The sequence below is a fragment of the Apodemus sylvaticus genome, chromosome 6 (genome assembly GCF_947179515.1).
Source record: "Apodemus sylvaticus chromosome 6, mApoSyl1.1, whole genome shotgun sequence".
In the NCBI taxonomy this organism is placed as follows: Eukaryota; Metazoa; Chordata; class Mammalia; order Rodentia; family Muridae; genus Apodemus; species Apodemus sylvaticus.
Window position 1 is genome coordinate 9,171,553 of NC_067477.1, and position 16,058 is coordinate 9,187,610.

The following is a 16,058-nucleotide window of genomic DNA, read 5'->3' on the forward strand; positions in this document are numbered from 1 at the left end:
ACTTATCTAAAGTACAGAATCGAAGTCCTATTTGCACTTTTGAAAGATTTATTCCTGAGTGAACATCAGCAATGCACCAATGTCAGGTGGTGTACCAATCCAACATGACTTATTGTTCCAAGATATAAACAAAGGCCTTCAGAACTGTGGACTGGAGCTCTACTCATCCCCTACTGACATTCAGGTTTCTTTTTTGCATTCTCACTACTGACATTCAGGTTTCTTTTTTGCATTCTCATTATCTTACAGGAGCCAGAGGGCTAACTCCATTTTATTTTGGCTTGCTGCCTCCTGGTCCTTGCCTTGAAGCTTGTAAAGCAGCTTGCAAATCTTCAAATTTAAAAATCCTAGTGGCTCCTACCAAAGAGGCCACTCCAAAGAGCATTGCGACAAAGAAGGCATACATACGACCAAAGATAATTCTTAAAAATACCACTGGTTCTTTACTCTGTATTACTGTGCGCATTTCAGTCGGAGGGGACCCACTGTCTATGCTCCCACTAGGTCCCTCTACATTGCACTTCGGAGGTTTCCAACCTAAATGACAATGGCAATTCCGATTATTATTACACACTCCTCTAAAATTGCATTTTTCTGGGGAGCAGTTGTAATCCAAATGAGATAAGCTTCCATTGCAAGCTCCTCGATCACAGAACTTATTTATGGAACATGGGGTACCAGGTTTTACCATTCCAGCATCTGTTGCTCCAGTCCCACGATGTTCATCGAGCCCAAAGCAGGTAAACCCAGAGATAATCGATTGATGGAATGAAACATGTTCTTGCAAGCGTGGAAGATTGGTGACATTGGTACACTGCAACCTTCCACACAGCTTATGTTCATCAGAGCAAGCATTGAATGTGAGGCTTTCTTCTGCTCTAGTACAATGCCCGAAACGAAACTGTTGTTTGTTGATGTCATAGCACTTAGTGTTAGCATTATTAGCACCTGCGCCAAAGATTTCCTTGCACTGTACATTGCGATCAGTGCAGTTGCCTTTATAGCAGTACCCCTCTTCTGAACATGGTGTCCCATCTTGCAGATAAGTGTCAGATGGACAAAAGGACTTTTGCCCATTACAGTACTCTGGAAGATCACAGATGTTCTGGATAGGTCTGCAGAGTGTCCCAGAAGGACTGTATGTGCAGTTTGCACAGCATAATTCTTTATCACAAATGCTACCAGGTGTGAACCTGCAATCACTTCCGCAGCAGGGATCAACATAGCATGCCTTATGTGAGCCACAGTCACACTGCTCATCATTATCTATTTTAAAGTTTCCACAAAAAGCATAGGTATATGTTGTATTATAATAAACGTGACGGTCATAGAAAAGACATGGCATCGTACCGGGGGTATTAAGTATTTGATTTATCTCTGAAAGGGAACAATTGCTGAAAGCATCTGTTATTTCAGGTTTCTGGAACATAATGCAGGTGCCCCTTCTCTGACAGACACAGTACTTCTCATCATCATGTTGTAAGCCTAAATTCCTTCCAACGAGATTGGCTGCTAAAACAGATAATCGTATAAAATTTCGGCCTAATTCACCCAAACTAGTGAGGGCTGAGGAAGAACATATACTCTTTTCAACTGGATGAAATTCATTTATTCTTGGCGTATGCTTATTAATTATAGTTCCTGCATCAGGCTTAAAATTATTATAAAAGACTAAAACATAGAAATTATGAGCAGCCCCTCCTGGTACTGTAAAGTCATGTTGGAATGGATCTTGTGTATTATACACAGTCATGAGAAAGACATAGTACCGCATATGAAGATTGGTTAGATAGGTGTCCATTAAACTAATGATTCTAAACAAATACTCAACAGTAGCTTCATGTTTATCACCTGTAGCAGAAGAATATACAGAATTGGTTGCTTGAAAATGGCCTTTTATAGAAGCTGGATGTGTAGCATAGTTCTTAGTAGATATTCTGGGAGCCCCATTAGCATATTCCACTCTGGAGAAGGGAGGACCTATGTTATGGCTCCAGTGCTTCCATGCATTCATAGGCCCTGTGCCATCAGACTCAGCTACTATCTGAGAAACAAGGTGTTCAAACCTCTGTGAATCATTGAGGGGTTTGATTTCATAGGTAAGGTCATCCAACTTCATGACCCCTGACAGGCCCCCATAACAAGTATTCACAGTGACCATGGACTGAGGGATCCCCTCCAGGTAGCCACTATAGTAACAGTCTCCAGGGAAAAAAGGATATTCCATCTGTAAGGCTCCTTGGTCATCTTGAGTTGTGAGCAACAAGTGTCTGGGCCAAATAAGTGTCTTTCTTCGCAGGTGGATGATATGTCTCTGGCCTCTAAAACGCAAGCTATAGGAGAGCAGTCTTTGTGCTTGAATTCCTTTGGTATGGTAGATCTCCTTCCGAGGAATAACCACCTCTGATGAAGTGTAACGCCAAGTGGGATGGCCCTGAGAACACCGGACTGGAACCAGGAGGAGCAGCCAGAGTGCAAACTGCAAGAGGAGGACCCTGGGGACCAAAGGTCTTTCCACTAGTCTCCAGCCCCAGGTCAGAGATAACATCCTGGGTGGAGCTAAATCCCTCTGATGAGGCCACTGCCTGGTCTAGAAAATACTGTCAGAGGACCAAGAGCCTCCTCAGGCTCCCTACCCTAGTGGTTACCCAGACAACTGGAGTTAGGTAACAGTCACTGGGTGTGGCAGGAATTGAGTCTGAATGTGTTAGCTGAGGTTGAGCTTAAATAGGCTCAAAAGGGACTTCTATAAATGTGCCTGGGCAAGAAAAGTCAGAAGCAGTAGAGGAGTCTCTCTGACAGGCTCAATTCTTTCTTTTGTTTTGTGAAATGCAAAGAACCACTTCCACACTTTCATTTACATGAATGTATTTGGTTCCCCATGTTACTCTAGGTCTGTTTCTAGGAAACAATTTTTCTTTATATTTTGGCTCATGGTTCTCATGTTTCTTTGTTTTGTTTGGAAGTTGGAAGTAAATACTGTCTATATTAGCCTTTTAGCTACAAATGTTTTTTTTTATGCTTCTGAACATATTTCATTTGAGTTTTAGTTAACTATTTACAAATGGTTTTATCTGTTTGGATTTTGCTCGAAAATTTGGGCCTTTCAGATTGTTGATTTTGTATTGTTGTTTCTCCAATATTATCAGACCTGAGAATACTACCTGGATACTTCTGAACTCTAAAATTATTTTTAAAATTCCAAGTCTTGTGAACATACTTTATCTCTGGCCTCGTCTAAAGCTAAACTGCCTGTTCCCCTCCAACCTGTAGTATGTTTCTTTCCTGACTATTGGGATTTCTTCAAGCATGCAGGCTGATGGATTCTCAGCAGGCAGGAGCAGCAGACTCTGTCGGTATGAGCATCAAAGAAGTATGCTACACACTTTTTCAAGGTTCATCAACCGTGCTTTTGTGTCTCTTACTTTCACAGAAGTAAAAGCAACCTCTGAGTTTTCTCCAAGAAACTCATTAATGAAAGAAGTAAAAGGCAGGTATCGCCATGGAGTCCATGCAAGCCCTGGCTCAGACATGTGATCAAGGTCTACAGCCACAAAGATAGGTTGCTCTGCCGCAGGTATTTTATATAATGGGAGAAAAAAATGGGGACGGGGATGATCAATTTACTTCCTCTCTGAAGTATATATCAAGTGCAGGAAAACCTCTGTAGGACTACTGGGATCAATCATACTGCATCTTCTCAACTCTCCAAGCAGATTTCCTGCTCACCCCCAGGAGCCTCATGAATAAGACTCTGCTTCTGCCTTGTGGCCATGAGCATTACTGCACCTGATACCCACCAGAAGCTCTCAGGGAAGAGAGAGAGGAAGTGACTCAGTCCCTATCTGGTTATGGAAAGAGGAGATATATGCCTTCCCATTGATTAGGGTGAGAGGGGGTCATGTGCGCTATCACTGGTGATCAACTTGGGGACATGGCCTTATACTGCAGTTTGAAAAAGGCTTCTCAATGCTCATGAGCCCCCTTGTCATCACAGTGAGGCTCTGGGAGCCACAGGAATGCACTCCCATATCCTACATAGCCAAAGGACAACACGAAGCAGAAGGAGGTTCTAGGACTAAAGTGAAGGACATAGATAGGGTTTCTAAACAACCTGGGAGTGCCAGGGCCAGTGTCTCTAGACACTATAGGACAGAACCTATGGAGTCAGGTTACAAAGGGAGACCACTTCAGGACCCTAGCACTGATTACAGAGCATATCTCAGATGCCTCCTGCTGACCAGATGCATCTATGCATAATCTGCCTAGCCAGATTCAGAAAACTGGCCCCACACAGCCAAGTGGACTTTCTAAACCAGGTGAAAAAGTCAGGCAGAGAGAGGTGAGAGGTGAAAGGAGAGAAGAGAGAGAAGGGACAGTGAGAGGAGGGGGAGAGAAGGGCAACCATAGATTATAATGACACTGTTTGAGCACTGCCTGCCTTAGCAAAACAGAAGAGAGATGGGTAGTACTCAGCAGCCATTTTACTGGCATAGAAAACAGGCTCTTAACACTTCGGGGAGGGACTTTAAACCTGTTTCCTGTTAACATTAACTACTGCTAGTTTTGACTTTCTTGCTCTGTCTCTATCTCTTCCTCTCTTTCTTCTTTTCTGTCCCCCACACCCCCGTGTCTTTCCGACACTGTCAGCCTATCTGTGTGTCTGTCTGTCTGGGACCAATGTTATCCAAGAGATCCATAACTGGATGTATGTGAGTAATATTCTGAGTCTCGACTACTGAAAGTAATGGAGGAAGTAGCCATAGGGCCGACCATGATTGCCTGCCTGTATCCAAGGTGCACAGGTATTTTTGATCCACTACTTTGGCCTGGGCCTCAGAGCCAGACACTTGTCCGAAGTTTGTGTGTCCACTCAGTCTGAGTGCCACTGTCTGAACAGTTGCTTGTGTAGCCCTTCTGAGGGGATCTGTGGTTCACATTGACACCTCAGTGCTGCTTCTCCTGCCTATTCATGCAAACTTCCCTTCCAGACCTGACTGGAGGACAGAGCATGCAGATCCATTGCTGCTGCAAGGTGGAGCAGATGGCACTTTGGGGCCTTAGGATCCTGGTGCTTCAGGGGCTGTGGTTTCTGTTGCTCTTGCAGAAATTATGGATGTCACAGGCTAATCGCCGCAGTTAACTGCCTATATTCATGGTAGTTAAGAGCAGACTGATCCTGTCTGCCTGTAGCTTCTCCCTCGAGGGTCAGCTTTGGAGGAGTGTCCTGAGCCAAGACAAAAGAGTAAGGATGGCCTACTCAAAGTTACAAAAGAGTGTGGATACTCAGAACACTGACTGGTTGGGTATGTATACACATATACATGTACATATGTATACACTTACACACATGTACACACACAGACAAACAGACACACACAGACACACACAGAAACCCACACACAGGCAGGGATGAGTCTGGGGCTGAGTTTTGGAAGGCAGTTTGTGACAGTAACTTGTTCAAAATCCTCTCAGAGCCCCTCCTTCTGACTGAGTAGTGGGCATGCATGGGTAGGTTTCCCCTGTGGGCAGAGATTGTGTAAGCATGGAGGGGTTTCAGGGAAGCTTTTTTCTTTTTCATTTCTTTCTTTCTATGTTTCTTTTTTTTAATTTTTTTATTCGATATTTATTTACATTTCAAATGATTTCCCCTTTTCTAGCCCCCCACTCCCTGAAAGTCCCGTAAGCCCCCTTCTCTTCCCCTGTCCTCCCACCCACCCCTTCCCACTTCCCCGTTCTGGTTTTGACGAATACTGCTTCACTGAGTCTTTCCAGAACCAGGGGCCACTCCTCCTTTCTTCTTGTACCTCATTTGATGTGTGGATTATGTTTTGGGTAATCCAGTTAATTTTTCTAGGTTAATATCCACTTATTAGTGAGTGCATACCATGATTCACCTTTTGAGTCTGGGTTACCTCACTTAGTATGATGTTCTCTAGCTCCATCCATTTGCCTAAGAATTTCATGAATTCATTGTTTCTAATGGCTGAATAGTACTCCATTGTGTAGATATACCATATTTTTTGCATCCACTCTTCTGTTGAGGGATACCTGGGTTCTTTCCAGCATCTGGCAATTATAAATAGGGCTGCTATGAACATAGTAGAGCATGTATCCTTATTACATGGTGGGGAATCCTCTGGGTATATGCCCAGGAGTGGTATAGCAGGATCTTCTGGAAATGAGGTGCCCAGTTTTCGGAGGAACCGCCAGACTGATTTCCAGAGTGGTTGTACCAATTTGCAACCCCACCAGCAGTGGAGGAGTGTTCCTCTTTCTCCACACCCTCTCCAACACCTGCTGTCTCCTGAATTTTTAATCTTAGCCATTCTGACTGGTGTAAGGTGAAATCTCAGGGTTGTTTTGATTTGCATTTCCCTAATGACTAATGAAGTTGAGCATTTTTTAAGATGTTTCTCCGCCATCAGAAGTTCTTCAGATGAGAATTCTTTGTTTAACTCTGTACCCCATTTTTTAATAGGGTTGTTTGGTTTTCTGGAGTCTAACTTCTTGAGTTCTTTATATATATTAGATATTAGCCCTCTATCTGATGTAGGATTGGTGAAGATCTTTTCCCAATTTGCTGGTTGCCAATTTGTCCTCTTGATGGTGTCCTTTGCCTTACAGAAACTTTGTAATTTTATGAGGTCCCATTTGTCAATTCTTGCTCTTAGAGCATACGCTATTGGAGTTCTGTTCAGAAACTTTCTCCCTGTACCGATGTCCTCAAGGGTCTTCCCCGGTTTCTTTTCTATTAGCTTCAGAGTGTCTGGCTTTATGTGGAGGTCCTTGATCCATTTGGATTTGAACTTAGTACAAGGAGACAAGGATGGATCAATTCGCATTCTTCTGCATGTTGACCGCCAATTGAACCAGCACCATTTGTTGAAAAGGCTATCTTTTTTCCATTGGATGTTTTCAGCCTCTTTGTCGAGGATCAAGTGGCCATAGGTGTGTGGGTTCATTTCTGGATCTTCAATCCTGTTCCATTGATCCTCCTGCCTGTCACTGTACCAATACCATGCAGTTTTTAACACTATTACTCTGTAGTATTGCCTGAGGTCAGGGATACTGATTCCCCCAGATTTTCTTTTGTTGCTGAGAATAGTTTTAGCTATCCTGGGTTTTTTGTTGTTCCAGATGAATTTGAGAATTGCTCTTTCTAACTCTGTGAAGAATTGAGTTGGGATTTTGATGGGTATTGCATTGAATCTGTATATTGCTTTAGGCAAAATGGCCATTTTAACTATATTGATTCTACCGATCCATGAGCATGGGAGGTTTTCCCATTTTTTGAGGTCTTCTTCCATTTCCTTCTTCAGAGTCTTGAAGTTCTTGTCATACAGATCTTTCACATGTTTGGTAAGAGTCACCCCAAGATACTTTATACTGTTTGTGGCTATTGTGAAGGGGGTCATTTCCCTAATTTCTTTCTCAGCCTGCTTATCCTTTGAGTATAGGAAGGCCACTGATTTGCTTGAGTTGATTTTATAACCTGCCACTTTGCTGAAGTTGTTTATCAGCTGTAGGAGCTCACTAGTGGAGTTTTTTGGGTCACTCAGGTAGACTATCATGTCGTCTGCAAATAATGATAGTTTGACTTCTTCCTTTCCAATTTGTATCCCTTTGACCTCCTTATGTTGTCGAATTGCCCGAGCTAGTACCTCAAGTACAATATTGAAAAGATAAGGAGAAAGGGGGCAGCCTTGTCTGGTCCCTGATTTCAGTGGGATTGCTTCAAGTTTCTCTCCATTTAGTTTGATGCTGGCTACCGGTTTGCTGTATATTGCTTTTACTATGTTTAGGTATGGGCCTTGAATTCCTGTTCTCTCCAAGACTTTAAGCATGAAAGGATGCTGAATTTTGTCAAATGCTTTTTCAGCATCCAATGAAATGACCATGTGGTTTTGTTCTTTGAGTTTGTTTATGTAGTGGATTGCATTGATGGATTTCCGTATATTAAACCAACCCTGCATTCCCGGGATAAACCCTACTTGATCATGGTGGATGATCGTTTTGATGTGTTCTTGGATTCGGTTGGCAAGAATTTTATTGAGTATTTTTGCATCGATGTTCATAAGGGAAATTGGTCTGAAGTTCTCGTTCTTTGTTGGATCATTGTGTGGCTTTGGTATCAGTGTAATTGTGGCTTCGTAGAAGGAATTGGGTAGTGTTCCTTCTGTTTCTATTTTGTGGAATAGTTTGAAGAGTATTGGTGTTAACTCTTCTTTGAAGGTCTGATAGAATTCTGCACTGAAACCATCTGGTTCTGTGCTTTTTTTGGTTGGAAGACTTTCTATGACTCCTTCTATTTCTTTAGGCATTATGGGACTGTTTAGATGGTCTAGTTGGTCCTGATTTAATTTTGGTATTTGGTATCTGTCAAGGAAATTGTCCATTTCCTCCAGATTCTCCAGTTGTGTTGAGTACGGTCTCTTGTAGTAGAATCTGATGATTTTTTGGATTTCCTCAGTCTCTGTTGTTATATCTCCCTTTTCATTTCTAAGTTTGTTAATTTGGATACTTTCTCTGTGCCCTTTGGTCAGTCTGGCTAAGGGTTTATCTATCTTGTTGATTTTCTCAAAGAACCAGCTCCTGGTTTTGTTGATTTTTTGTATGGTTCTCTTTGTTTCTACTTGATTGATTTCGGCCCTGAGTTTGATGATTTCCTGCCTTCTATTCCTCCTGGGTGAAATAGCTTCTTTTTGTTCCAGGGCTTTCAGGTGTGTCATTAAGCTGGTAATGTATGCTTTCTCCATTTTCTTTTTGGAGGAACTCAGAGCTATGAGTTTTCCTCTTAGCACTGCTTTCATTGTGTCCCATAGATTTGGGTATGTTGTGTTTTCATTTTCATTGTGTTCTAAAAAGTCTTTAATTTCTTTCCTTATTTCTTCCTTGACCAAGGTATCATCGAGTAGAATATTGTTCAGTTTCCACGTGAATGTAGGTTTTCTGTTGTTTTTGTTGCTATTGAAGACCACTTTTACTCCATAGTGATCTGATAGGAGGCATGGGATTAGTTCGATCTTCTTATATTTGTTGAGGTCTGTCTTGTGACCAATATATGGTCGATTTTGGAGAAGGTACCATGAGGTGCTGAGAAAAAGGTATATTCTTTTGTTTTAGGATAGAATGTTCTATATATATCTGTTAAATCTAATTGGTCCAAAGCTTCAATTAGTTTCATTGTGTCCCTGTTTAGTTTCTGTTTTCCTGATCGGTCCATTGAGGAAAGTGCAGTGTTGAAGTCACCCACAATTATTGTGTTAGATGCAATGTGTGCTTTGAGTTTTAATAAAGTTTCTTTTACGAAAGAGGGTGCCCTTGCATTTGGAGCATAGATGTTCAGGATTGAGAGTTCTTCTTGTTGTATTTTTCCTTTGACCAGCAAGAAGTGTCCTTCAGAGTCTCTTTTGATGACTTTGGGTTGAAAGTCAATTTTATCTGATATTAAAATGGCTACTCCAGCTTGTTTCCTGAGACCATTTGCTTGTAAAATTGTCTTCCAGCCTTTTACTCTAAGGTAGTGTTTGTCTTTGATTCTGAGGTGTGTTTCCTGTAGGCAGCAAAATGTAGGGTTCTGTTTACGTATCCAGTCAGTTAGTCTTTGTCTTTTTATTGGGGCATTAAGTCCATTGATGTTAAGAGATATTAAGGAATAGTGATTGTTACTTCCTATCATTTTTGACGTAATTTTTTAAATTTGATTGCTTAACTTCTTTTGGGTTTGATGAAAGGTTACTATCTTGCTTTATCCATGGTGAAGTTTCCCTCCTGTATTGGTGTTTTCCTCCTATTATCCTTTGTAGGGCTGGGTTTGTGGATAGATATTGGGTAAACTTGGTTTTGTCATGAAATATCTTAGTTTCTCCATCTACGGTGATTGAGAGTTTTGCTGGATATAGTAGTTTTGGTTGGCATTTGTGTTCTCTTAGAGTCTGCATGAGATCTGCCCAGGACCTTCTAACCTTCATAGTCTCAGGTGAAAAGTCTGCTGTGATTCTGATAGGTCTTCCTTTATATGTTACTTGGCCTTTTTCTCTTACTGCCTTTAATATTCTTTCTTTGTTTAGAACATTTGGTGTTTTGATTATTGTGTGACGGGAAGTATTTCTGTTCTGGTCCAGTCTGTTTGGAGTTCTGTAGGCTTCTTGTATATTCATGGGCATCTCTCTCTTTAGGTTATGGAAGTTTTCTTCCATAATTTTATTGAAGATATTTGCTGGCCTTTTTCACTCTCATCTATGCCTATAATCCTTAGGTTTGGTCTTCTCATTGTGTCCTGGATTTCCTGGATATTTTGGGTTACAAGCTTTTTGCATTTTGCATTTTCTTTAACTGTTGAGTCCATGGTTTCTATGGAATCTTCAGCATCTGAGATTCTTTCTTCTATCTCTTGTATTCTGTTGTTGATATTTGCATCTCTGTCCCCTGATTTCTTCCCAAGGCTTTCTATCTCCAAAGTTGTTTCCCTTTGAGTTTTCTTAGTTGTTTCTACTTCTGATTTTAGATCTTGGATGGTTTTGCTTAGCTCCTTCACTTGCTTGTTTGTGATTTCCTGTAATTCTTTAAGAGATTTTTGTGTTTCCTCTTTCATGACCTCAGCCTGTTGACCAAAGTTCTCCTGTATTTCTTTAAGTGTTTTTTGCGTTTCCTCATTGTTGGCTTTTGTATTTTCCTGGATTTCTTTCAATGATTTTTGTGTTTTCCTTGCAAGGGCTTCTAACTTTTGATCCATTTTCTCCTGAATTTCTTTAAGTATGTCCTTCATGTATTCCTGTATCAGCATCATGACCAGTGATTTTAAATCCAAATCTTGTTTTACTGGTGTGATGGGGTATCCAGGACATGTTGGTAGAGGAGAATTGGGTTCAGATGTTGCCATATTGCCTTGATTTCTGTTAGTGATGTTCCTGCGTTTGCCTTTTGCCATCTAGTTCTCACTGGTGTTAGTTGGTCCTGTCAGTGCTGGACTCACCAGTGCAAGATGCCCCTTCCCAGTTGGCCTCTGGTGCACAGCTTACCTCCTGCACTGCCTGTAGACAGGGTGCTGCTGCCCAGGCTGTTCAGATCCCGAAGCAGGCACCCGAAGACTCCCGCTGGGGCCCGTTGGATTCACCGGAGCACACCGACTTCTCCCAGCTGGCCCCCCGGAAGCCCCTCTAGCCTCTTGCAGGACCTGGAGATGTGGTGCCGCTGCCCAGGCTGATCTCAGTCTGTCCAATCTCTCTGGAGTCCGAAACCAAGATGGAGGTGAGCCTCTCCTGACTGGCGGGAGGCCGAGTTCTGAAGTGGCTTCAGTGCAGCGAAAGGCGCCGCAAAACCGCAGCTGCTTGCAGCCCGGCTGGTCAGCGAAGGTCAGTGGTCATGGGCGCAGGGCCTAACTGGACCCTGTGTTGCCTTGGTTCCACTGCTGATGGCCCTTCAGCTGGACCAGCCACTGCTGCACTGCCGCCGCTGCTGCTGCCGCCGCCGCCGCCGCCGCCGCCGCCGCCGCCCTTGCTGTTTTTTTTTTAAGATTGGTTTTCTTCATGTAGCTGTGCTGGCCTCCAACTTAAAAGTTCTACCTGCTTTTGCATTCTGAATCCTGGGATTAAATGCATGTGCCACCATGCCCAGCTAAGTGTTGTGTATGAGGTATGAATGACACTGTGGCCCCATCCAGTAATATAGGTAAGCAGTGCCTCAGGCTGGCACAAATTCCACCCCCCCCACTGTGTGCTTACTTCCAGGCCCCTACATGACAGAGCCCTCTGGGGGTAGCATTGATACTATTAGTCTTCATACCTCCACTCTCGATGGGCTTGTTTGAGTGGGATAGGCTGGTGGGTACTTTCTGGTTCTGTCATTGTGTGTGTGTGTGTGTGTGTGTGTGTGTGTGTGTGTGTATGCAAGCATGTATGTGCATGTGTGTACAAGTGCATGTGTGCATACATGTGTGTATGAGTGCATGTATGTGTTTTTGCTTGCATGTGGGAGTATATGTGTATGAGTGTGTAAGAGTGCCTGTGTATATGGATGTGTGTGTACGCTTTTGTGCATGCATATGTGTATGTATATATGCTTGTGTGTGTGCACTTTTGTGCATGCATATGTGTATGTATATATGCTAGTGTGTGCCACTTCTGCATGTAAATATGAATGTTTGAATGCACATGTATGTGTGTGTATGGATGCATGTTGGTGCATGTGTGTGTGTAAGTACTTGTGTAAGTGTGTATACTCCTGGTTCATGTTCTACTTGGGTTGTTCCAGTCCTCTTAGAATGAAGAGTGAGGAATTGATCTCTCCAGGACTTATCTCCTCATCTGAATAGCCTTGATGATCTTCTAGAATTTTCCTGAATGTGTTTCTATATCATTGAGGTTCACTATGGTACTGAGCAACATAAATTCTTACAGAAACTCTTTAGCTTGTGATCCCTTCACTTTGTCAGGGCTCAGTATCCCCTGGGCCTATTTGGCCTTGTAGTGTGTGGGGGGTATTTCAACCCCAAGTTTTTCTCCACTGAGATCTGAAACTCTCTAGTCCCAGTGCAGATGGCATGTTTGGTGGGGGCACTTCAGAGGCCAACTGACTGAAGCCACCATGGGTACTGTTGTAGAGGTCCTGTCAGTATGGTTAGAACAGAACCTGGGACTCTCAATCCTACGTCTACTGGGCCTCTCTAGACTCAAAGCTGTGGATCCATGCCAAGCCTAGGGTCCTACATACCTTGCATGACCAGTCACTGTAGTTGAGGGGTCAAGGTCCTTTCAGGGCTTTGGGGCTGATCTGTACCACTGTGGTGGATAGTCCACAGTGAGAGAGGCCCATACAGAATCCCCCTCCTGTGGTCTTCCTGCCAGGCTGTGATGGAAGATGGAGAGGAAGTCTCTTCAGGGGCATTGTGATGTTCCTGTACCTGATCTAGGTCAACATCTGTCCCATGGCTCTAGTAGAGATGGAATATGAGTCAGGTTGATGTCACATGACCATCCCTGGCCCAAACTTGCAGGGATGATGGGATGGGCCCTAAGGGTCAGCTCCTCAAAGACACAGGACCTTCTATCTGTTCCTTAGTGAGAAACATGGTGTAGCTTTCCAGTGACACAGTCAACACTCCATTACCCAGCTGTGTTATGCCCACAGTTACCTTCCCTGAGTCTCTGTGGCAGGGAATAAAAAGGAAAGCAGGGGAGAGTAAGGGCTGAGGACTAGGGTTCTAGAAGGAGTTGTTGAAGACAGAGATGCCCAGAGAGAAGCCAAAATGGCAAACTTGTCCCCAACAGGAGTCAGAGGGGGACTCTTCCTGAGTAGGGAGAGGCAGAATCTTCAGATTTGTGGTTGCAGGGTGGTTGCCACTGGCATTCTGTCCCCTAACAGAGCCATCATTGTTCCAATGAATGGTGCACAAAAAAAAAAAAAAAAAAAAAAAACACTGGCCAAATAAAAACCTGTCTCAGGTCAACAGTAGGCTGGGAGATGCTTCTTTTCTTTGGATCCTCAGCTGAGATAGAGGGAAAGCCTGATATAAACTTTTAACAGTTCTCCACAATCTGGGGCCCCAGGCTTGTGACTTCAGTGCCTCCGTTGTCCAAGATGCAGACTCTTAGGTGCCAGCTCCTCTAGACTGACTGGAGCTGAAGTGTCTGCTGGGCATCATAGGGTTTTGCTGCTGGATACAGCACTGTGGTAGCCACTGTAGTTATAAATATAGTAGTAGATCCATTCACAGAAAGTCCTGACTCAGAAAGACTCTGGAATAGGGTCTGCTGGGGCCACAGGTAGCAGTGCAGAGTCTCATGGGCTATCCTTAGTCGAGATCTAGGTTTTTCACTCTTGGGCTTCTGTCTCTTCAGCAAGCTACTGTACAAGTAAATGGACCTGCAGCTGCCACAAGACTGACTCCTTGACATCCCTTGATCTCTCAGAACTGGATGGAGGCTGCTGAGGGAGGGGTCCTAAGAACTACTGGAAAGGTGTGTCTGGTTAACGTCCTGACTGACATGCTGCCTTCCTTTTTCCTCTTCAGGAAGGTGGTGTGGTGATGCCTTGAGACCCTTACATGTGGCATGAAAGGAGCAGGTGCAGAAGCCGAAGGCTGTATTAGCACAAGCCAGGCTTTTTGCCTTTAGGCATGGCTGTCCTTTTGTCTTTGACAGTCTCACAGATTATGTAGACATTTCCTACAAGACTGGTCGTCAGCTTTTGTGTTTGTTGCTCTGTTGGCCATTCCTTGCTATTTACCAGTTCTTGTTCTCCCTTCATGGGTCCTTGTGTGATGTCTTGGCAGTTGCTTCCTCACCATCTTGTCCCTTGTCCTTGTGTGTTCCTTGTGGTCACACTGGCATTTTCTATAGCCTGGCAGTGGTAACCTGGCACTGTCAACACGGGGCTCAGACTTTCTCTTCTCATCTCCTAAAGAGAGAGTGAATTTTGCTTGTTGGGAGTGTGAGGGAGACAGAACTCTGCTCAACAATTTTCTTTTAACTTGGTCTTTCCTATACTATGCATTCAGGCCATTATGAGCATGTTCTGTGTGGTACACTTATAATTCTTTTTACTCTTCCCAATTCATTTATTTGTCTTTGTGTGGTGCATTTGTTCTGTTTCCTGTTTTGGCTGTTCAGCCTTGCTGCTATGTTGCATTATTATGCAGAGGATTCTGGGGGCATATTTGGGGTTCAGTGCTGATGTGCAGTGCTTTCAGTGCCCAGTAGCATTACCATGTAGTTCTAGCTATGCTCTGTTTGCTCTTCTCTCACACAAGTTCTGCTTTCTGCTTCTGAGCCCAACAATCTGAAGAATTTCTGCAGGCCTGCCTTTCAGCCCATCCTCCTGACTCCCTTTCCTTATATCTACATTAACTTTTAAAATTCCTATTCCAAGGTGATGAGTGTGTACTGGAAATGCAGCTGTGTGGTAGGGAATTTACCTGGCACACACATGCTCTCTTACTCCATTTGCAGAACAGCGAGTTACACAAGTAGGTACTATGATCAGATGATGCATATATGTTATAAATGCAGTGTAGGTGTGTTAAGTGTATGTATTTCTGACACATTCCCACCTTGACCCACAGTCCTTGGATGACGTACAGAATCTCACACCATTCATACACAGTGTGGAAGGCTTTGTGTGGCTGTGCATCCCTTGTTCTTCTCTATTGGCACAGTTTGATTGTAAGGTGTTGGAGATCCACAGCTTCCCCTTTGTGGTTGAAACACAGTAGGTTCTTTGGTGATGTCTTTCTACATCACCCTGTATGAAACATCTTAGCTCAGTAGCTATTTTGACAGCTCCCCTCATCAGAAGTTATTTAAGGGTCCTTCTCCTACTATGTTTTCTTTTTTCTTTTTTATTCATTTTTTTCTATTTTTGAGGAGGTAGGTGTAAGGGTTTGTGTGTGCTCCACCCAGCAACTGGCATGATTAGAAGGTGTGGCCCTGTTGGAGTAGGTGTGTCTCTGTGGATGTTGTTGAAGAGACCCTCATCTTAGCTGCCTGGAAGTTAGCATTCTGCTAGCAGGCTTCAAGGGAAGAGGTAGAAATCTCAGCTTCTACTGAACCATGTCTACCTGGACATCACCATGTTCCTGCCTTGATGATAATGGACTGACAATTTGAACCTGTAAGCCAGCCTCAGTTAAACGTTTTTCCTTCATGAGACTTGCTTTGGTCATGGTGTTTGTTCATAGCAATAAATGCGTAACTAAGACAGAAGTTGGTACTGATAGTGGGGTATTGCTGTGATAGGCCTGACCATGCATTTTTGTTTGGTAGAATGTAGATTTTGGGACTTTGAGTTTGGAAAGCAGTGGAGTGATTTAAATGGTGCTTCATGGGCCATCCTAGTAAGAATATGGAAAACTTTGTTATTGAGAGTGACTTGACTTGTTTGGACCTGGCCCAAGAGGTTTTTGTGGTATATTGATGAAGAATGTGGCTAATTTTTTGACCTTTTCTGAAGAGTCTGCCTGAGGCTAAGGTGAAGAGACTCTGGTTAATTGCACTGACAAAGGAAGTCTTTGAAACACCCATCATAGACTTTTTTCCTCTGGTTAACTCTCATGAAGA

At 43.3% G+C, this 16,058-nt stretch overlaps 1 protein-coding gene across 1 annotated transcript; it reads right to left on the reverse strand.

Moving 5' to 3' along the window:
* Positions 1-227: 227 nt before the first annotated feature.
* On the reverse strand, positions 228-2,831 carry LOC127686863 (disintegrin and metalloproteinase domain-containing protein 20-like). Its single transcript, XM_052184859.1, has one exon. The coding sequence runs from the start codon at positions 2,546-2,548 to the stop codon at positions 272-274; it is 2,277 nt and encodes a 758-aa protein (XP_052040819.1). The 5' UTR covers positions 2,549-2,831; the 3' UTR covers positions 228-271.
* Between the last annotated feature and the right edge of the window lie 13,227 nt (positions 2,832-16,058).